Source organism: Poromitra crassiceps (assembly GCF_964638095.1).
Source record: "Poromitra crassiceps genome assembly, chromosome: 2".
Classification (NCBI taxonomy): Eukaryota; Metazoa; Chordata; class Actinopteri; order Beryciformes; family Melamphaidae; genus Poromitra; species Poromitra crassiceps.
The window spans coordinates 100061251-100084976 of NC_139624.1; the positions used below are offsets into that span (position 1 = coordinate 100061251).

Below are 23726 nucleotides of genomic sequence, written 5' to 3' on the forward strand. Positions count from 1 at the left end.
CAGACGACACCGGGCACGTGAACAGAGGGAGCCTGCCCCGTAGGGGAAAAACGTGATCAACGTGTCCAACAGACCCCTGTCTCAACATGAAGTCTCCGTCCTCGCAAGAATTGAACTTTTTTTAAACTTTTTTTTTTAAAGATCTGTAAAGCTTAGAGCTTTCTTTGATAAAGGCACCCTTGACTCACAACATTCTCATTCCCCACAGACTGTTGGAGACGCACATGACACTAGTGGTCTTGTGCCCACCAAAGTCTTGAGGGCCAAAAGTACTTTTATCCCACCCGTGCTGAACTCTTCCGTGGCCACGTACTGCAGGCCGGTGGAGCAGGAAGTCCTGTCTAAGGTACAGGTGTACAAAAAGAAAATACTTTATTCTAACATTAAACTGTAGGAAAACAAAGCTTTGTCGTCATTATCTAAAAGACACGACTATAGTTATACGGAACGCAGACAAAGGGGGCGCTGTTGTGATTCAAAACAAAGAGGCATACAGAACAGATCTTGAGACAGCTTGGTATGAGCGATTTTTATACTCCTTTATCTTGTGACCCCACTGTTAAGTTCCTTCAGGAAATTGATTATTTTTTGAGTAAAGCATTAAGTGATTCTTTGATCCGTCAGGACGAATATAAGTTTATGCTACAGAAACACCCTGTTCGTCCAGTTTTTTATACTCTTCCAAAGATTCATAAGAGCTGTGTGGAACCTATACCAGGCAGGCCCATTGTGGCAGGTACAGTCTCTTACAGAACCTATTTCTCAGCATATTGACACATAAAAACCACTTGTATCCAAACTTCCTTCTTATCTCAAAGATGAGATAAGACGTCCTTAATAGACTCAGCTCCATACAGGATATTGAGGAAAGTAATTTTTTGTGTACTATGGATGTGACCAGTCTTTATACTAATGTGCCCCATCTAGGTCTTGAAGCCCTGATATATTACTTAGATAAGAGACAGAATCCTACGCCCCCCACAAGCTTTTTAGCAGAAATGGGTAAGCTGATCCTCAATAGGAATTACTTTAAATTTGAAAATGCTTATTATTTACAATGTCAAGGTGTAAGTATGGGGAGTCCCTGCTCTCCTAATTATGCCAACCTCTTTATGGGTAAGTTTGAAGAAGACTGTCTACCACAACAACCCTTTTTGTTCCTTGTTAAAATGCTGGTTACGTTTTATTGATGATATATTTTTCATTTTCAGGGGGTCACTTGCTCAACTTGAGGAATTCAAGGTACCGGTATACATCAATTCTAGAATGCTCTCTTTAAGATTTTCACTAGAATTTAGTCTAGAGTCTGTATCCTTTCTGGATGTTTGTGTAAACAAGTCTGAACAACTCATGACCAAGGTTTTTAAGAAAAGAGACTGACCGTAACAGCTTTCTTGACTTTTCTAGCTACCATCCTCCTAGCCTCAAGAAGGGTTGACCCTTTAGCCAGTTTTTACAAATAAAAAAGATCTGCAGTACTGACATTTCTTTTGAAGAACAGGCTTCTGAACTCTGTTCACGATTCAGAGCTAAGGGTTACAGTACTACTGACCTTCATAACAGCCTCCAGAAAGTTAGAAATATGAAGCAACACGACTTGTTGGCACCTAAAACTTCCTCTCGCGATTTTAATATCGTTTGTGCTACGACCTTCTTTCCTGTTTCCCAGGAAATAAAAAAGTGTGTCTTGAAACATTGGCACATCTTGTGTAGTGACCCCCAAGTAGGCCATGTCTACACTAAGCCTCCCATTTTTGCTCATAAACGAGCCAGGAACTTAAGGGACATGTTGGTCAGAGCTGACTGTCATACACATCCTTCACACTTTTCATCTAATGTACCCAACGGTAATTTTCCTTGTTCCAATTGTGTTCAATGTAACGCCATGATCAGGGGCCAGTTGTTTCTACACCCACACTCTGGTAAAAAGTTCTTTATCAAGAGCAGAATCTCATGTAAAACTAAGTGTGTTGTGTATCTTTTGAAGTGCCCGTGTGGCTCATGTTATGTGGGTAAGACCAGAAGGGATTTAAAAATCTGCATCTCTGAACACAAAAGTAAGATTAGGAACAAGGATGATAAGTCCCCAGTAGCAAGGCACTTTAATTCTGCCGCCCATGATGCGTGTTCTCTTAGGTTCCAGGGCATTGAAACTGTAGCACCTTTAAAAAGAGGGGGCGATAGGGACGGAGCTCTGTTACAGAGAGAAGCTTTTTGGATTCACACTCTGCAGACGGAACAGCCTAAAGGCCTTAATGAGGAGTTACTGCTAGGTTGTTCCCTCTAGTTAGTTTTTTATCCTTTTTCTACGTATAAACCTTTTCTAATATTTCTATTTTGTACTTTTTCTACATGGCCCTTACTGTGTATACTTTTGACCTTGTAGGACGGTCTTACCTGTCATAGTAGGATTACAGACACAGGGCCTATGCCTTGATTCTATTGGTCTAATTAGCTGCAGGTTAGGTTGGCCAGCTTCCCTGGTAGTTTTGTGTCATTCCTTGGCAGCACTAGGTCGCTTTTTTAGCCTTCTATTTTTTGTGTGCAATTCAAGGGTGTTCATGCTTTCAGGGAGCGATGTGAGAGCATGTCTGAGTGAGGTTGTTATAATTGTATGTATTTCTATGGTAAGATTGTGTATATTCTTTAAGTGTCATGTTATGTATATATGACATGTATTTTGTAAGTATTTTCACATCCTCTAACCCGTGGGCTTACACATGTACGCATTTCCTGTATAGACCTATATTGAATTGATTGTACTTCCGGTCCGTATGTATTTAGTCGTCATTTCCGCCTTACACAACGCTGATGAAGGCTTGACGCTGAAATGTTCGCTGTGTGCCGTCCCAGGTAACTTATTAAAATTCTGAAAGGACATTTTGGAGTGCTGGCCTGCTTCTTCTATTACTCTTAAAACTAAACACCAAGAAGTCCAAAGGTGAAGATGATCTTGCAGCCTTTCCTCTTACGCCTTAGTGCCCATGTGGTTGCTGCGCTGATCGCCTATATATTTAATTTAACATTTATTTCTGGTGAGATTCCATCTATATGGAAGACAGCTCATATCACGACCCTCTTTAAAGGCAGTGATCCGAGTGATATTGCCGTGTTGGTGTCGTTCCTGGACCAACATTTGCTCTTAGTACGGGCCGGGAAAACCCCACCCCGAACTCATTTGATTGGTTGCTGCAATTGCTTCTTCCTGAAAACGCGCGACAAATCAGGCCCAAACCCTAACCACATTGTTGTACTTGCCTAAACCTAACATCTAACCCTAATGTTTTATAAAAAATATGTGTGATTCGACAGGAGTCGAACCCCAGTTCTCAGATTGGAAAGTGCGCACCTTATCCATTTAGTGACCGAGCTCACCGACAGCTGCACTTTTTTCACACCCTAACCCTAATCTTAACCACATTTTTTCCCTTGCCGCACGTTTTAAGGAGGAAGCAATTGCGGCGACCAATCAAATGAGTTGGGGGGCGGGGTTTTCCCGGGCCGTACTAGGAACAAATGTTGATCCAGGAACGACACCAACACTGATATCAGGAGGTGCGTCTTTCACCCGTCTACCAAATCTCACCTCTGATTTCCTAAGCAGTTTCTGCATGACCATGTGTCTGGCACTGCTACCCGAGATGCTCATGTGCTCTTGGTCGCTCAACATCTCTTGTCCCGTTCCGTCCTGCAGACTCTCCTCTTTCTCCTCCTTCTTCTCTTGTTGGCCGCCAGCCAAGGCTTGATTGGACAGGACCGGTGGTGATGCTAGCACAGGGTTCACAAGGCCCACCTGGGGAAGCACTGGCATGGGAGGCCGCACTGGAGTCACACCTTTAGGGGAAGGGAGAAATTCAGAACAAGATGTGTAGACAGTGGCATCAATTGTGCATAAAGACCGTTTCTGAGAGTGATCACACATCACCATGTCTTAGAAAAGGCATAAGAACCACGGCTACAAGCATTTCAAAGGGAGCAGTTGATAATTATGCCAAGGAATCACCATCATCGGGGGTCGGATTGTTGCATTGATTGTGTTGTTTGACAACTGCTACTGACTTACGGTGCAAACACACCAGACGCTGAAGCGACACGGAGCATCTGGAAGGCCAGCAATTTCATTTTGCCAGCCTTGTTAATAGATTAGCCCGTACAGACTGTGCGCGGCTTGCGCCCTGCAGCGATGGTTTCAGCGTTTGGTCTATTTTTTGCATTAGCCGAGTGATTGTGTGAAGCCAGGCAGGAAGTCAGTACCAGCACGGAGCAAAACACTGCACTTCTGCTGTGAACGGACAGACTCCTGCCCTGAATTTACACACAGCGGCACTTTCGGATCCAGTGTTTAGCTGGCTTAAGCCCAATTTATACTTGGTCCGTTAACACATTTGAAACCGTCGCGACAGAAGTGAGGTCTTTGTCGACACTTTCCAGTGTCGCCAAGTAGTGTCTCCTACCAAGTGACACTTCTAATGTCGCTGACTACGTCACATAAGTGCCACGCAAGTCTGATTGGCTATATAGAAGCTGGCTATATAGAAGGCACGCGCGGTTGACTTTAGGGATGCACCGATCCCCATTTTTTCATTTCCGACAAAAATTTGGCCAATTGAAGAAAAGAGGAAAGAAAAATACAACTTGAAAAAGCAGACAAAATGAAGAAAATATACAAGGCAAAGAAGGATACTTGGAAATTAAACATATATTTAATAGATATAGTATTTATATATGTGTGTTTGTGTGTAGCTGGCTCCTACTAAGAGACAAAATTAGTATTTGGCAGACAATTGGACTCGAGTCATAGGGACTCGGACTCGAGTCGGAAGGTAAATACTTGAAACTCGACTCGGACTTGGAAGAAAATGACTCGAAACTCGACTCGGACTTGTGCCAAGATCAGCCGAGTGCACCAGCTGGGCGTACACCTAGGTGTAACGCTACGTCCGATGTAGAACTCAAAGTTACGACTAACTTAATTTTATGACTAGTGCACCATGTAGTCTGTATGTGCTGCGCCTGGGTGTAACTTTTACATACCCAAGGCGTACTGACTGACAGCTGTCTCATCTTGATCTGCGCTGTCGGGACTGACAGCTCTGTGCTGTCAGTGTCGTTCAGTCCTGTGATGCAGCCGGAATCTTCTCTCGAAAATGGACGTTTTGGGCGCAGGACCTCCGCTCGTCGGCGGGTTTTTAAAAGCTGGTGCGACCGAAGATCTTTTCATTTCTTCCTGACTTCGTCAACTGCCCGCAGTGCGCAGTCTGCCATCGCATTCAGTATTGATTGCACTTGTGATCAAATTCCATACATATTGTTTCTGTGTGTTTGCGTTGGCGCTGTTAAATTGAGCTGTGAGAACGTTTCTATGCTTTGAATACAAGTTAACTCTATAAGTTTGAGCTGAGTTGGAGCTGTCTCGAGCTCGTCTGAGAGAAGTGTGTTGCTTGGCAACAAGCACGTATTTACGTGAACGCGCACGTCCGCAGCCTAAAGACTGGGCGGGCGCAGCTACGACCATGGTAAGCCAGTCTTGGTGCACTCGGTGTAAATTCACACACGTGATTAATAACCTTATAGGCTTTTTATATTTTACTGGAGGATGTGCCTTGTCATTTTTTCTAACCTGTGACTCGACTTGACATAACTCGACTTGACTTGTGAGGGATTTGAATTGACAATCTTTGACTCGACTTGACTTGACTTAACCTATGACTCGACTCGAGACTTGACTTGAAATAACATTGTGACTTGACTTGACTTGCCGACAAAAGGAAAGACTTGGGACTTGCTTGAGACTCGGGACCAATTGACTTGAGACTCGCTTGGGACTCGGATCAGAGGGACTTGGACAATTGTCTGGTATTTGGTAATCAATTATCTCATAAGGTACCTGGTTCATAATATTCCACAATAACAATTAGGTCATTAGAAAATTTTCATTTTCCACTTAAAAATGTATTAGAACATTTCAGCCAACCAACAATGAAACACCCCTGCCACTTTACACACTTGGTCTGACCCCCCGGAAAAGTGGTATGCTCCGCATCTGGGAATTTCCGGTTTTGGAAGGACTCGTCTAGCTAGAGCCGTTCTTTTAATAAATTCATGGTTATAGCGCACACCGCAGTAAAGAGACGAGGATGTACGTTTCACATGCATCAGACAGGTCACAAACAATTCATTCGTGAAAAGTAATAAATATACATTTAATTGCAGAGATGTCTCATCTTTTTATTTTCACTGAAATATTTTGTGTAAATGAGTACAACCCTGTGTCACTATGTACCGTATGCTAGGTTATTAACTCCATCTACCATAACAGTACAAATAAATGTACTGCCCAGGTTAAGAAATAAATCTAGCCATTATCTCACTCTCACTACACAAAATTTAAATAACCCTCGTAAGTTTTGGCAGACAATCAAATCCCTATCTCTCCAACTAGCTTGGCTGTTCTCCCTCCTTGCATAATGTCAGACTCATCCACTGTGTATGATACATTTGAGATGCTCAATTGTTTTAACAAGCATTTTGTTTCTTCTGGTTTTATTTTTGATAATGTCTCAAATTCTACTGCTAATGCTACCCAGGTCTCTTTTGATATCGAGCCTCCTTCATATAGTGAGTTTAACTTACAGCCCTTCTCTGTTCCTGAAGTGCATAGGGCCCTGTTGTCCCTGGATCCTAAAAAACCAGCAAGGGCAGATAACCTGGGGCCTTATTATCTGAAACTTCCAACTGAGTTCATTGCGGAACCACTGACCTACATTTATAACTTAACCTTAACTCATTCACCGCCAATGACGTCTTTGACGTGTTATCAGCAATGGCCTTCCCCGCCAAGGACGTGTTTGACGTGTTTTTGTTTTTATTGGTGCAGCGCCTGCAGCAAACACTTGCCCAGCCTGTCACACAGACACAGGTCCCTGCCTTCAAAGGGTAGCCGACAGCACGCGATCAAACACATACCGCAGCTGTTGTTTTGAAATTGAGCAGAGGGAAAGCAGAGAACGGGTAACGCTTCCTTGTGCAGACAGGAGAAACGCAATTGAAACGCCGAGCTGGAGTCGCCTTCCTCTGTGCCAGCCAGGAGAAAACGGGAGAAAGTAATCAAGAGATGTGTTTGATCATCGGAGGAATGAGGAAATGATCGATCAGTTTGCGAGGGCGGTGAGGACGTGTTGAATAGCCGAGGGGAAAACGGGAACGATCATAGATATGACAGGGAGACATGGACGAGGACGGTGTACCAGAACAAATCAAAATAAACACAGGAACAGCTAGGCAGCAGCGGGCAGAAGGCACTCACAGCAGCCCGCTGTCCTTCTCAAGAGCTCTTGAGTTGGTTCATGAAATCGCTGGGCTGCTCGCCCTCCAGTGTTGCTCCTGGCCAATCCCAGCGCCACAGGGCGTGGTTATTGCTTATCCTATGTTGGGTTAGAAATCTAAAAGGGGGATCGTGTGTGTGTGTGTGTGTGTGTGTGTGTGTGTGTGTGTGTGTGTGTGTGTCTGTCTGTCGGTGTGTCTGTCTGTCTGTCTGTCTGTCTGCACACTCACACCGAGTAAACTGTATTGTTGAATGTAAAAAAAAAGCACTTCATGTGTGTATATATATATATATATATATTTTTTTTTTTTTGTCATTTGTGTCCTAACGAATAATATTTACATGTCTGATGTCAATACAGTTCAAAATAAAAGAATTGAGAGTGAGTTATGCCTGAGATTGTGCCCTTTTACAAAAATGCTTTTTTCTCCCTTTTCTCTTCCCAGACAGGCTTTTTTGGTGAACATGGGGTGTATAAAAAGGGTTATAAGTAGAGTACAGAACATGCTAAAAGCTAACTTTCTTTTTGGGGGTGAAAGTAGAGACTTAGATCTTCATTTCGAGGTATTGGACATCACTGTAGTCCTAGTACAGAATTTACTGTGGGTCTTGAAAGATGACCAAACATTATGGAAATACTTGGCCTGTGCCAAAAATGCCAGTCAGATATTGGCAGTGAATGAGTTAACGAGTAAGGAAATCCCCAAAGACTGGGAAATGGCTCATGTTTTCTCCCTTTTAAAAGGTGGTGAGCCATCGAGCCTTAAATATTATAGACCCATCTCAAATCTGTCTCCTCTAGCCAAGATTCTGAAAAGTCTCCTAAGTGATCAACTGAAAGAATTTTTACACAAGAATGCTATTTTATCTCGTTATCAATACGGTTTTAGAACGTCCCATAGTACAGTTACGGCAGCTACGAAAGTGGTTAACGATATAATTGTAGCTTTAGATAATAAACAACATTGTGCCTCCTTATTTATTGACTTCTCTAAGGCTTTTGATACAGTGGACCATGAGGCATTGAGGCGTAGGCTAGCTTGTATAGGGCTGTCAAGAGTCTGCTGTTGACTGGTTCTGCAATTATCTCTCCGATAGACGGGTTTCTTGTATACAAACATTAGTGGGTGCGTGCACGTGCAGGGACAGAGCCTGACTGCGCTCGGCTGTTCTCGTCTGCTTTCCAGGTGAGGCGCCAGTCAACTCAAACGAGTGTGTGGAGCTACAGTCTATGGTGTGGAGCATACAGTCTATGGTGTGGAGCATACAGTCTATGGTGTGGAGCATACAGTCTATGGTGTGGAGCATACCATACAGTCTATGGTGTGGAGCATACAGTCTATGGTGTGGAGCATACAGTCTATGGTGTGGAGCATACAGTCTATGGTGTGGAGCATACAGTCTATGGTGTGGAGCATACAGTCTATGGTGTGGAGCATACAGTCTATGGTGTGGAGCATACAGTCTATGGTGTGGAGCATACAGTCTATGGTGTGGAGCATACAGTCTATGGTGTGGAGCATACAGTCTATGGTGTGGAGCATACAGTCTATGGTGTGGAGCATACAGTCTATGGTGTGGAGCATACAGTCTATGGTGTGGAGCATACAGTCTATGGTGTGGAGCATACAGTCTATGGTGTGGAGCATACAGTCTATGGTGTGGAGCATACAGTCTATGGTGTGGAGCATACAGTCTATGGTGTGGAGCATACAGTCTATACAGTCTATGGTGTGGAGCATACAGTCTATGGTGTGGAGCATACAGTCTATGGTGTGGAGCATACAGTCTATGGTATGGAGCATACAGTCTATGGTGTGGAGCATACAGTCTATACAGTCTATGGTGTGGAGCATACAGTCTATGGTGTGGAGCATACAGTCTATACAGTCTATGGTGTGGAGCATACAGTCTATGGTGTGGAGCATACAGTCTATGGTGTGGAGCATACAGTCTATGGTATGGAGCATACAGTCTATGGTGTGGAGCATACAGTCTATGGTGTGGAGCATACAGTCTATGGTATGGAGCATACAGTCTATGGTGTGGAGCATACAGTCTATGGTGTGGAGCATACAGTCTATGGTGTGGAGCATACAGTCTATGGTGTGGAGCATACAGTCTATGGTGTGGAGCATACAGTCTATGGTGTGGAGCTACAGTCTATGGTGTGGAGCATACAGTCTATGGTGTGGAGCATACAGTCTATGGTGTGGAGCATACAGTCTATGGTGTGGAGCATACAGTCTATGGTGTGGAGCATACAGTCTATGGTGTGGAGCATACAGTCTATACAGTCTATGGTGTGGAGCATACAGTCTATGGTGTGGAGCATACAGTCTATACAGTCTATGGTGTGGAGCATACAGTCTATGGTGTGGAGCATACAGTCTATGGTGTGGAGCATACAGTCTATGGTATGGAGCATACAGTCTATGGTGTGGAGCATACAGTCTATGGTATGGAGCATACAGTCTATGGTGTGGAGCATACAGTCTATGGTATGGAGCATACAGTCTATGGTGTGGAGCATACAGTCTATGGTGTGGAGCATACAGTCTATGGTGTGGAGCATACAGTCTATGGTGTGGAGCATACAGTCTATGGTGTGGAGCATACAGTCTATGGTGTGGAGCATACAGTCTATGGTGTGGAGCATACAGTCTATGGTGTGGAGCATACAGTCTATGGTGTGGAGCATACAGTCTATGGTGTGGAGCATACAGTCTATGGTGTGGAGCATACAGTCTATGGTGTGGAGCATACAGTCTATGGTGTGGAGCATACAGTCTATGGTGTGGAGCATACAGTCTATGGTGTGGAGCATACAGTCTATGGTGTGGAGCATACAGTCTATGGTGTGGAGCATACAGTCTATGGTGTGGAGCATACAGTCTATACAGTCTATGGTGTGGAGCATACAGTCTATGGTGTGGAGCATACAGTCTATGGTGTGGAGCATACAGTCTATGGTATGGAGCATACAGTCTATGGTGTGGAGCATACAGTCTATACAGTCTATGGTGTGGAGCATACAGTCTATGGTGTGGAGCATACAGTCTATACAGTCTATGGTGTGGAGCATACAGTCTATGGTGTGGAGCATACAGTCTATGGTGTGGAGCATACAGTCTATGGTATGGAGCATACAGTCTATGGTGTGGAGCATACAGTCTATGGTGTGGAGCATACAGTCTATGGTATGGAGCATACAGTCTATGGTGTGGAGCATACAGTCTATGGTGTGGAGCATACAGTCTATGGTGTGGAGCATACAGTCTATGGTGTGGAGCATACAGTCTATGGTGTGGAGCATACAGTCTATGGTGTGGAGCATACAGTCTATGGTGTGGAGCATACAGTCTATGGTGTGGAGCATACAGTCTATGGTGTGGAGCATACAGTCTATGGTGTGGAGCATACAGTCTATGGTGTGGAGCTACAGTCTATGGTGTGGAGCGGCTTTCTACCCCGGTGATGCGCGCGCATTTATGAGATGACGTTGCACAGAAACCCGTCTATTGATAGTATTCCGTTACATCACCACACGGCTATCTTGGTAGGAAAATAGCAGGTGATTGTAATCCATTAACAGGTGATTACAATCAAATGACAAACAGCCAATGAGCTCTGTCTATTTTAGGACCATATTGGTAGGAAAATGCTTGTGACATCATGGGAATACTATCTATAGGACACTCAATGTGTCAAAGTTGATGGTTGTTCCTTTGATATACTGTCTGTCCACAAGGCGGTGCCACAAGGCTCAGTCTTAGGGCCTTTGTTGTTCACAATTTATATCAATGATTTAGGTAAAAATGTTCATGATGCTAGTTTTCATTTCTACGCGGATGACACCGTCATTTATTGTTGTACGGGTACCTTGTCAAAGGCTGTGGAGTATTTGCAATATGCTTTTAAAGAAATAGAAATCCAACTTCTGCAACTACGACTTGTCCTAAATGCAGATAAAACAAAAATGATGATCTTTACTAAATCTAAATTTAAAACCCATTGCCCTTCTGCTGTACTTACGACTCAAGGAGTCACTATTGAGATTGTTTCTACCTTTAAGTACCTTGGTTTTATTCTTGATAATGACTTGTCTTTTAAACCGCACATTGAAAACCTGGCTAAGAAGTTTAAAGTAAGGTTGGGATTCTATTTTAGAAAAAAGTTATTTTTTTCCTTTTATACTAAAAAGAGGCTTGTCGCTGCTACTTTTTTGCCAGTGGTTGATTATGGTGATGTATTGTATAGGCATGCCTGTTCTACTTCTTTGCACAAGTTGGATGATACTTACCATGGTGCCCTTAGGTTCATTACAGGCTGTAGATCTTTTACTCATCATTGTACATTACTAGTGCAGTGCCCATTCCCCCATGCACCACCCCGTGGGTGCTTCCCCCCGCACACACTGCACTCTGTCAGGTCCCCCTAAGCGCAAGTTTGAAGTCGATCTGACAAACGGTTCTCGAGATCCGCGAAGGACAGACATACAGACAGTCCTGGAATAAGTCCAAATTGCATGAAATGCGGAACCGCACTCTATCGGGGTCTGAGCAGCGCACTCCCCAAGTTTGAAGTCACAATCGGACAAATGTTTCTCGAGATAAACTGCTTTTTGTGTTGCCAGCAGGTGGCACTATGTCAAATTGCAAGAAATTCAGCGCCGCACTACTTTGAGTTCCCAGGAGCACACTCCCCAAGTTTGAAGTCAATCGGATGAACGGTTCTCAAGATAAACCACTTTTTGTATTGCCAGTAGGTGGCGCTGTGCCAAATTGCACAAAATTCGGCACTGCTCTATGTCAGGTTCCCAGCAGCACACTTACCAAGTTTGAAGTCGATCAGATGAATAGCTATCGAGATAAACCGCTTTTTGTGTTGCCAGTAGGTGGCGCTATGCCAAATTACACGGAATTCAGCTCCCTGCACTCCGTTGAGTCCCCCTAAGCGCACTCCCCGAGTTTTTAAGCTTGAAGTCGATCAGATGAATGGCTATGGAGATAAGCGCTTTTTGTCTTGCCAGTAGGTGGCGCTATGCTAAATTGCACATAATTCAGCTCCCTGCACCTCCTTGAGTCCCCCTAAGCGCTCTCCTTGAGTTTGAAGTCGATCGGACGAACGGTTCTCAAGATAAACCACTTTTTGTGTGGCCAATAGGTGGCGCTGTTCCGAATTACACGAAATTCGGCACTGCACTGTGTCGAGTTCCCCTCAGCACACTGTAAAGTTGAAGTCGATCTGACGAATGGTTCTTGAGATAAACCACATTTTCTATGTTGCCAGTAGGTGGCGCTATGCCGAATTGCACAAAAACAGGGCACTGCACTGCACAATAGGGCACACTTCCAAAGTTTGTAGTCGATCCGACCAACTGTTCTCGATGGCATGCAGCAGATGATGCTCATCCATAAGCAGTGGTGGAAATGGCCAGGTTTTACTCTGGGAACCCTACTTACACAGGATGCGGGTTCCCGGAAGTGGTGATGCCCTAGAGCAGAGGTTCTCAAATGTTTTTCAGAAAGGACCCCTTATAAAATAACACCCCTCCCCCCCCATTCAATCTCAAGGACTGATGTTGACTTAGCTAACGACTCTGTTTACTCAACGACTGTACTCACAGCAGTGTTGACACTTAGCCCAGATCAGCCAGGGCTTGAAGGAGCACACGCTTGATTGAACACAAATGTATTAATATCGAACGTGTTTCGCATCCGAATCACACGGAAACAGGGCACTGCCCTCCGTCGGGTCGCCATCAGCGCACCCCACCGAGTTTCAAGTCGATCCGACCAACGGTTAGACAGACAATCCCGTCATAGTATAGATATGAGGAGCAGACAGCTGTCCCTGTCTGCTCGTAGGCTTTTCCACTGGTACATCTTTATCTATAAGGCTTTCATTGGTCTGTTACCCTTATATTTCTGTTCACATCTGACCCCCACATCAAATTTATCTTATAGCCTGCATTCTCAGGACTATCTAACTGCCACGGTCCCCAGAACTCGCACTGAGTTTGGAAAGAGAGCCTTCACATTTTCTGCTCCCTCTTCCTGGAATGGACTCCATTTTATTTCCCTCCCTACTTTTGTGTTCACTGTCCATCCTGATGTTTTGTCAATCTGTGTTCTTTATTGGTCTGTTGTTTTTTTACTCGAAAAAGAGTTATTTGATCTCAAGCTTCTTTTATCTGGTTAAATAAAGGTTAAATAAAAATAAATAACATTCTACTAATGTGCTATCCGATGCCCACATCAGAGGGGGAGAGAGATGCAGTGATAATAACATGGCAACACGGACAACTTCTCAATAATCCCTTCAGCCTTTGTGTCATAACAAGTTGCTGTCTTGCTTTTTGGCATTTCGAGAGTAAATATCTCCACTCCACGGACATGTTGTCGAGTTACATTAGAGAAGTTAAAATGTCCACACGTGCATCTCTTTTCCAGGTGCCGAGTCAAAAAAAGTTACTTCATGAGATTCAGGAAGACTCGCAACACTGTTGGTAGCTCCCAATATTTTTCTGATTTATTTTACATAAAAAACACGTTTTGAGCCCTCAGGGACCTGACCTGACGAAGAGCCTGTGAGGGCTCGAAACGTTGTCATTTTTAATGTAAAATAAATCACAACTAGAATGACTGCACCGCGGTTTATGCCTCCGGCATTAGTTCATTCTTGAGTCCAAATCGCCATTTGAGGCAAATTGGAAGAAATTCCGTCAACTCGCTCCTGAGATATTGCGTTACAGAGCTTGGAAATTGGGTGAGAGAGGTCACAGTGACCTTTGACCTTTTATCCATCAAAATCTAATCAGTTCATCCTTGAGTCCAAGTCGATGTTTGAGGCAAATTTGATGAAACTCCGTCAGGGCATTCCTGAGATATCGCATTAACAAGCTTGAAAATGGCGTTCAAGAGGTCACAGTGACCTTGACCTTTGACCACCAAAATCTAATCAGTTCATGCTCGAGTCCACATCGATGTTTGACGGACGGACAACCCGGATCCATAATGCCATCGCCGGCCGAAGGAATACAAATATTGGGACCTACCAACAGTGTCGCGAGTCTTCCTGTCGATTAGCCAGATGGCTCAGCTCTGCCTGCCACAGTGCTGCCATAGGCTAGCGCACTGCAAACTGTGGAATGGAATTGCGTGGATCAGCAATATCCGATCCGTGAATTACATCAGTATCAGCACCCGATACCGATATTGGATCGGACCCATCCCTAGTTGACTTCCTTGTTTTGGTTTTCGCTGCGTCCCCGCTATTTTTATCAGCCTGTCCTTGATGTACGACTTCGTGAAAATCACAAAACACTGTGACCAACTTCCCAGAAAGAGGTGGTGAGTTGTGTGGTTGTGTGTTGTTATATGCGGCTGCAGCAAAGTACGTTAAATCTTGCCCCCGATGTGGTTTCACTGTAGCGGTTTTATTACTGCCTGGGAACCTGACGAATCTGTGAGCTCATGTTTAATTTGCTTTGACAGTTGGGAATAGAGAGCCCCAGGAATGAGTCCGGAAAACATCGATGCCAACACTTCCGGGTTCTTCACTGTTTTCGCCTATGGGATTTTTGAATGGGCTTTGGTGCGATGCTTCAAATATGGTCTCTGGGCAACGCAAGCTTAATCAAAGGCGAACCAGTGTTCAGCAGGATAATCTTCACACATGGACATTTTTATGAGTTTTTAAGCTTTTACGTGCCGTTAAAAGGGCGGCTAGCTAGCAAACGGCTAAATGAGACTACACTGTTGAGTCGACGGGGATATTATACGTCTAACGTCATCACTTCAAAGGACGAACACGGAAATTCTCTTTACCTCACCTGGTTCAGCCCGGGGTAATCAGTGCACAGCAGCGACACATCAACAAGACTCCAGGTTGAGTGGTGACGTGACGGGGAAGTCTATGCGACACTGTGTGTAGTTCTGGATGAGCTTAGCACGAGCTTTTTACTTCTGGGGCTCGCATTTACGCTTCAAAACTCATGAAAGTGGTCCTCATGTGTGAAGATTATCCCGCTGAACACTGGTTCGCGTTTGATTAAGCTTGCGTTGCCCACAGAACTTATTTGAAGCATCGCGCCAAAAACCCATTCAAAAATCCCATAGGCAGAAACAGTGAAGAATCCGGAAGTCCGGGACTTCCGTGTTCCGACTACAAAAATACATCATCCCTGGGGCTCTCTATTGGTCTGGCGATGTCAGGCTAGACAAACAAACCAGCATACAGCATTCCCTCTCTTGGCTGTCTGCACAAGTTCTCTATTAGGGCTGTTTGAAATGAATTTTGGTATTCGAATATTATTTGATTTGCTTAAATATTAATAAACCTCAAATTGTAATTATTATTTATTTTTATACGCCAAATCTCGTCCGTCTCGCCTTGGCTAACGAGCGTGTGAATCATGTTGTCAGATGTGATGAACTTTCTGTGAGCTTTCCGAGTCTGGAATCACAATATCATTTCATGAGCACGCTGCACTAGGCTCACTATCTCCCTGCACCTGGAGACAATTAGGAGCATTCAAGTAGCCCAATACAGCCTTGTGGCGCAATTGAATCACATTGGTATTCAACAAACATGATAACAAGTTGCTAATCTGCGTTAAGTGCCGCTATTAACATCGTGCATAATAAATCACTCCGCATCAACTCACATCCATGTGGTGGAACCCGTCAATACATTGTAACTAGGGGTGCACCGATCACGTTTTTTGCCACCGATCACAGATTGCCGATCGCATATGGGAAATATCTGCCCAACCGATCATCGATTACCGATATATAAACTCCTCAAAAAAAAGTTTGGAAACGTTATTTCGGTCGATTATTTCTCCCCTTTAATAATACCAATTGGCATTGTATTTTATATCGTTGGAAAGCATGATTAGTGATAGGGCTTTTTTTAAATTAAAAAATAATAATAAAAATAAATGTAAAAAAATATCGTCAATCAGCCGAAATATCGGCAATCAGCCGATCGCATATTTGAGGTCAAAATCGGCCGATACAGATTGCTTGCCGATCGATCGGTGCACCCCTAATTGTAACGGCCGTCGTCACAATATCCAATGAAAAACTGAGGCAGAGGCAAAAGCAGTCAAATAGCTAGTCATTCTTCATACAATAGATATTTCTGATACCAGCCAAGGCACACGTGAATAATACAGGGACGAGTGTAAGACTCAATTACATCAAAGACAACACGCTAAAAGTTTGATGACAGTTGTCAAGTCAGCCAGAATAGAAAGGAAAATTATCTTTACAACTTTCAAAATAAGAGTACAATTGCAACGTTTTTTGTGTGATCCGAAATACCACAAGTAGTACTAAAGAGGAAATAAAAAAATTGTTTGCATAGAAACCTGTTTTAAATTAACATAATGTTGTGCCTTCAAAAATTCAATTTTAACCCGCAGTGAGTCAGTCATGCAGTAATACATTAGCGCTTTTATTTTGAAAATAAAATCATCCAGCTTCCATTTGCTGGGTTGAGTTGGGCTCAGTAAGGGACCTTTCGGTATTTATGGGAGGGGCCACTGGAGGAAATCATCCTTGTTTGATTTTAGTCTCAGGGAGGGCACACTGTCTTTAATTTGGGGAGGGTTATACAAATTTGATTCGAAAAAAATACCAATATTTGTCATTATTTTAGGTTCGCTTTTCGGACTTCAGCTACTACCGAGTTTCTTCATCAACACCCCTCCTGTCCAAAATGTTTGGTATGTCACGGTGCATTGTTTCTCTTTGGCTGTCGTATCTGTCGATCTTTGTGGTTGGCCTATCCAGACAGTGGGCGGGTGCAGTATCTGGCAAATCAGTGGCGCTCTACTGGTTATAATACATTCCAGCACGAAGAACCCACTCGAAGAACCAGAGTAAACAACAAACAGACATGGCGTCAAAAAATATACAGATGTCCGTAAAAACAGCTATCTGCACAGAAGATTAAAGCCCGTTTCACACCGGTGCGGATCTTCGTGCGAATAATCGGCATGGAGATTCGCAAAATGTTTTAATGGGTTGTAATTGAAGCTTGCACACCGCAGCCGAACATTCGTGAGCATTTTATTTTCCTGGATGGACATTGACTTCTGCGGATTTCTGCCTGCGGAAAATACGTTTGACCATCCTTTGTTTACAGCTGATGTCATACCTCAACTACTGTTGCCAAACCCGGCTCATCAATTTGGTTTCTCAACATCCAATTTTATATGTAGAAGGAGTCTCTTGCGCTTCAGCCCCTCCGCAGTGGGAGGCCGGTGCTCTCAGAACAGGACGGTATGATAAAGAAAAGAGGATCCTGGAGCAGAGTCAAACTCTGATGAAGACGCTGTGCGTCAAAACGTTAGTCACTGCTGAAGACGCTGTGCGTCAAAACGTTAGTCACTGCACCTAGTTAAAAATCACTTTCCAGTGAATTGAGTGCTCCAGGATCCTCCTTTCTTTATCCAATTTTATATGAGAAACACCATGACGATCAACACCGAAATCAAGGACAATAGGCTTCAGATCGCCCAGCAGCTGGGATTCACTGGCCGTTATGTAATGAATTCCTATTTGCTAACGTTGTAAACCACTGTGGTAATTTGATGGAGCCAACATTAGCCACTTGTATCACAGTGCTAACTAGCAGTTTAGCATACAATTTCGGGTCATAATAAATATTAAATTAATAAATTCATTAATAAATATGATTCTGGTGTGCAGTTCAGTGACCCTGTCTGAGATGCTGTGTGTGGGTCAGTGTGTTAAATGCAAATAAACGGCGGCGTAGATTATGTTTTGGGGCACAGGATCTGCTATTAAAACGGGAGATCTTTTCTCTATATACTTGTCTTGCTACAATAACATAACATTTGTTTGGGGAGGGTCAATCGTATTTTTACTAGGGCTGTCAATCGATTAAATATTTAATCGCGATTAATCGCATGATTGTCCATAGTTTATCACGATTAATCGCAAATTAATCGCACAATTTTTTTATCTGTTCTAAATCTACCTTAAACCGATATTTTTCACGTTTTTAATACTCTTATCAACATGGGAGTAGACGAATATGCTTGCTTTATGCGGATATGTTTATTATTATTGGAATAATGACAAATACTGCCCAGAATATTCTTCAGAATAACCTCAAGGGTGTGCATGCTGAACCATACTGTATACTGAAGTAGAAGCATAGGCTACTGTAGTAGGCTGCATAATTAGCCTACTGGTTCATCTGAACAAAACAAACTAAGACTAAGAGCACAGCTTAGAATGGCATTTATAAATGTCTTTTGTAATATAGCAGCAGTGTAGTAGGCTACTGAAGACTACAGTAAATATCGGCAAATGAAGACTAAATCTCAAAGACTGGATGCTGTTGAGATTTGAGGCTGTCTTAATTGTGCCGAATAACATTGGAGAGCTTTGCGTTTGTGCAAAGAATATGGGTAGTATCATATTAGTATGTAATTGGCCTTTGGTAGGCTATTGTTATTGCTACACTGTAGTTAGAATACTGACGCATCTCTGAGACTGCAGTGTCAGTCTGTACGAGTAGTCTCGCTGGCAAGACTAGTTAACGAGCCGCAGCTGGTGGGCGAGGGTGCGCTCTCTCCCCGCCTCTCGCTCTCTCCCTGCCTCTCTCTCTCTCACATGTGTCTCGGACATCTTCTCAATTTGCAGGACGTGTGAAAAGTCATGAAAATGCAGTGCAGTCCTGCACAAAGCAGGACATCTGCTCACCCTACTTGAAGCTGAACATGCCATTATACCATTTTCTTCCTCCTTTTCTGCTCCTCACGGAGATTTGTTTCTGCTTTACTTCTTGATTTCCAAAACTACGGGGCGGACCAAGGCTCAAACTTCACAGAAAGTGCATGCGTTAATTGCGCGTAAAAAGAAAGTGGAGTTAAAAGGAATTTGCGTTAACTTTGACAGCCCTAATTCTTACAAACACTTGTGGAGGTCCAAGGAAAAATCTATTTTGGTCAGAGAAGGGTCACATTTTTTATTCAGCGTGCCCCAAATCCCTCCAGTGACCCCCCCATTCTAAAATCGAACAGTCCCTAACACCAGAAAAACAATCAGCGAAGAAAAGATCGCCTTGACCACAGATGGATGTGACACGAGTTTAATCTTCTCATGTAATCTATCTATCTCATGTAGTTTCATTTTATCATGTAATCTATCTCATTCAGTGGTCAATGTTTACAGGTTACAACGGGACATTTGAGTGATTAGACTGCCCTCTAGTGGACAGAATGATACATAACATGCTGATTAGGCTTTATAGAAGTCTATAGACGGTTTTCACCAGCTGCAACCCCACAGCATTTCCTTTTTCTCAGCTTCTTCTGTGTTTTATGGCGGTTGGCATCCTTAAATGTTGCATTACCGCAACCTGAATTGTATCAGCTTCACAGTGCTAACTATTGACAGTGTCCACTTTCTCAGCTGGTCAGGGGAAAACACTGACATAGCCTACTTCTATTTCTATTTCTTTTTATGTAAAGATAGGCCTATGCGTGCAATAACGTACTGATAGTCAGCTTACTCTGTAACATGTAGCTTTTATTAGCCTCTCAGGCTAGCTCCAGACCGGACAACAACGCTTCCTTCTACCCAGCGTGTGCACGTCTTTCCGACAGGGGAGGTTGTTATGGCAACTATCAACAACTACTACTAACTACTACAATACATAAAGACTGAAATAGGCTAACTTGTTAGTGTGACTGTCGGAGACACGGCCTAACGTTAACATTTAATATGAGCCGAATATCAGCCTGCGCTCAGCTATGTATACAGGAAGTAAACCGGATATCCAGGTGGGTTGTGATGGTTGTTATTGTAATAAGTAAAATTAAAAATTCATTAAAAATCAAATATTAAAATAATAAAAGCACTGAAAATTGAATTGGATTATTGAGGAAGATTGACAGCCCTATTCTCTATAGCGTTCAAGTGTCACGTGACCGTTGAGCTGAGGAGAGGAGAGAACCATAAATGCAGCAACATGAGCGACACTTTCTTTATTGTCTGTGACCATGTGTTGAGCGACACTTTCCAATAAGTATAAATGAAGCTTTAGGCTCACTCTCCCATTACAGTTTGCCAGGACACACCTATCCTAAAAGATATGATCTCTACTAAAACAGGTTGAGTCAACTGGGCACCCATTGCAAAACATTCCCCATCACTTCCCACATTCCTTTTTCCAGCAGATATATGTGGAACAATAAGAAAGCTAGGATCAAACTTACCAAAGAAAGGAACATCCCTACTGAACCTAAAGCTGTAACGTATGTATGACAATATTATGCTTGGACTCCTGGCTGGGTCACGATTGATGGGATTGGTCTTCTTGTCACCCAAACTCACTCAGGCTTTTGCCTTTCATTCAGTTTAGAGAAGAAACGTAGGACTTTGGATTATTTTCTACTATCTATGCAATACACCAGTGAGATACTTGTAGATCACATATCAGTCTCCTATTACACATTTTCATGTGAAATTAAGAAACATTGGGCTCCTTGACTGGAAAAAGAAGGGAATTGTTTGAGCATTGTTTTTTTACTGAAGGGATGTATAAATCATTCCAACAGTAGAATTTAATCTTCAACTATTATCAACTCACCCATCTGTTGTTCTTTGACTGCATGGGATTGTTTGCAGCTTATTTACTATTAATTTACAGAAAGAACACTTTGATAAACAATAAGTATTGAAAAACAGTTCTACCAACACATTCGTGATTCAATATTAATCCTGCTACAAATGTGTCTGTTCTCAGGCATCAGGGTACACATACTTAAAAATAAAACCTTCAAAACACAAATCAGATCTATCCAATTAGATGATGGTAAAGTTTGATATAGAATAACATGCCCTCACAAATATTTATTAAAATCCTGAACACTCACTCGTGTCATTGGTACACACCTGTGATAACCCCCGGTGCCTGGGCAGCCATGACAGCCTGAGGTATTCCCATTTGCTGTTGGAGAATCTGGGGCGCAGCTAACGCCCCCAGGACTGATGCCCCGGTTATAGCCTCCTTGAGAGAGGGGGGGCCGGAGACATTAGGCAAGGGAAACACACAGAGAACACAGCACAAGGCAGCACAGTCAACGATCACACAGCATCGCACACAGTGAGCTCAACCGTACCTCTCTTCAGCACATCAAGCTCACTAGCAGACTCACTAACAAAGCGTGATTTTTCTAAGCCAGCGGTAAATACAGTATTCAGGTAAAAAGACTTTTCAATAGACGCATGCTACACAAAACACAATTTTACTGTTAAACAATCATTTTGACAGCTGACCTTAAAATAGCCGTCAGTGAGTCAACTTGTTTATGTTGCCATGGGGTTTTTAAGGCTCTCAGCTTACACACCCAATCAGTGATTGGGAGGTTTGCTTCCTCGTGTTATAACTATACAATGTGTATAAAAAGCTACTGCCATCTTCCATTGGGGGTAAATTCTGTGTTTTGAACTCATAAAAAGGCATATATGGCACAAGCTATACTGGCCTGGGATAAATAAGATTTGTGCTTAGAGTAGTCTGTTGTTTTTCAGGGCTGTTAAACTGACTGGGTTAGGGCAATTACGGTTTCATAGCTATCATTTACTAAATCCAATCAGATCAAGAAAAACTCTGTGCCCATAATCGTATCTGTGCTGTTGGTATCATGAAGTTAAGTCTAGCTAAATCTGAATTATATTTACCTGGAAGGCCATTAGATCCCTTTGGAAGGGATTCATACTTGCCTGGGCCGTTATCTTAGCGGTGGCTGCCGCTGCGGCTACAGCCGCTGCGGGCGGCAGGCCACCAGGGGTCGTGGGGGTCAGTAGGGGCATGGGCGGGGTCACAGCTTTGCCCACCCGCAGGTACTGACCCCCCAGGTCAAAGAGGTTCATAGAAGACACGGCGTCCAGGGCCGACTGTGGCTTCTCATACTCTGCAAGCGAATGAAAGGAGTAGTTAGTAGCAGAGCAACAGCCGTGCACCGACAGGACAGCTTGAGGGCCTCCCAGCTCACCAATGAAGCCAAAGCTCCTGTGTCGTCCCGTGGTGGGATCCCTGGCTAACGTGCAGGACTTGATCCTTCCGAAGGCCTCAAACACACTCTTGATGTCATCATCTGAGAGGTCCGGGTGGACGGATGCCACGTAGATCCGGTTAAAGGCGCGCGCCTCCTCTGCCAGCTGGTCAATGATGGGTTGCGCCTGACCGATGTTACTTGGCCGCCCCACCTACAGCACAGATCATACCAGCACAGGGCTACTGAATGGGGGGGGGTTCATAGTGCCAACCGAGAACGCATTACCGAAAACCTCAAGACGCCTACAGCACCAACTATCAGAAACGCCACCAGAGATCAACTGAAAAAGACTCTCCTGCCACAAACGCGACTAAAAAGCTCTCTTGCCAAGCATCCACTGGTCTTGCTTAGCTGCATCTCCTCTAGACCACCCTCTTAAGGTCCGGTAGGGGGGGTTGAGAAATATAAGGCGAGCTGAAAAAACTTAGATCCTTCTATCATTCTTGACCTGGCCACCAGCCCCATTATAACCTAATGCTGTCTTGCTAGGCTACGGTGGGGTTGGTTTACAGGCTAGTATCGAGCTCGACAAAATTCATCTACCAAAATGTAAAAAGCTAAATTAACTAGAAAACAAAACTGATCACAATACTATACAGTAAGTGCTCTTTAAGTTCAGATGATTTACAATTTGCATACACACTCTTCTTCCTCGATGCTAAAATCAAAACCGGGCTGACTGTCAATCAGAAGGGCCTCTTAGGGATGCCTGCAGGGATGCAGCTAAGATTGAGCAGCAGCACTAAACATAAAGCTGATCGCTGTAATAACACTGTGTCTTGGTTTTACTGTAATGAAAGAAAGTAATCATCAGCTTGTAATGGCACTGTAATGGAGTTAAATGAGCGTGTCCGTTCCGTTTCTTTTTATTTACACACGTGGAAAACAGTGAAAAACCTCTTTCCACTTGTGTTGTCAATTAACCAAATTACAATGCAACCACAAAACAAATTCTACACATAAACTGTGACGATATCAAACAGGGCTACAGGCTTATTACAACAACACTAGATCAACTTCATGAATAGTGGGCCTAGCTGAGCTAGCGCTAACGCCGACCGTGGGGAACGCAACAAATGCCTGAGGCTAGCGCCACTCTCTCTGACAGCGTCCTATAGCTCTTGCTAAAACTGAGCCCTTCAAAAGGCCCCGTTTAAGCTCCCTACACCAGACGAGCATCTAGGTGTGACTGGATCTGTGCTGCAGGTGGGGCGGCCAAGCAACACCAACCAGGCGCAGCCCATCATCAGCACATCTTGGACACAGAGCAGCGCCACGCGCCGCTGGGCATCC

General features: G+C 43.6%; 1 protein-coding gene across 3 annotated transcripts in view; it reads right to left on the minus strand.

Moving 5' to 3' along the window:
- LOC310772543 (poly(U)-binding-splicing factor PUF60-like) overlaps positions 1-23726 on the minus strand; it is a 34993-nt gene that overhangs the window by 7476 nt on the left and 3791 nt on the right. For 2 of the 3 annotated variants that reach the window (XM_083632378.1, XM_083632377.1), the window contains 4 exons: positions 22371-22584; positions 22057-22289; positions 21268-21382; positions 3587-3834 (listed from right to left, as the gene is read on the minus strand). In XM_083632378.1, the coding sequence (XP_083488504.1) occupies positions 3587-3834; positions 21268-21382; positions 22057-22289; positions 22371-22584 (810 nt within the window). The remainder of the gene's footprint in view (positions 1-3586; positions 3835-21267; positions 21383-22056; positions 22290-22370; positions 22585-23726) is intronic. The other variant, XM_083632379.1, reaches the window with a different exon arrangement.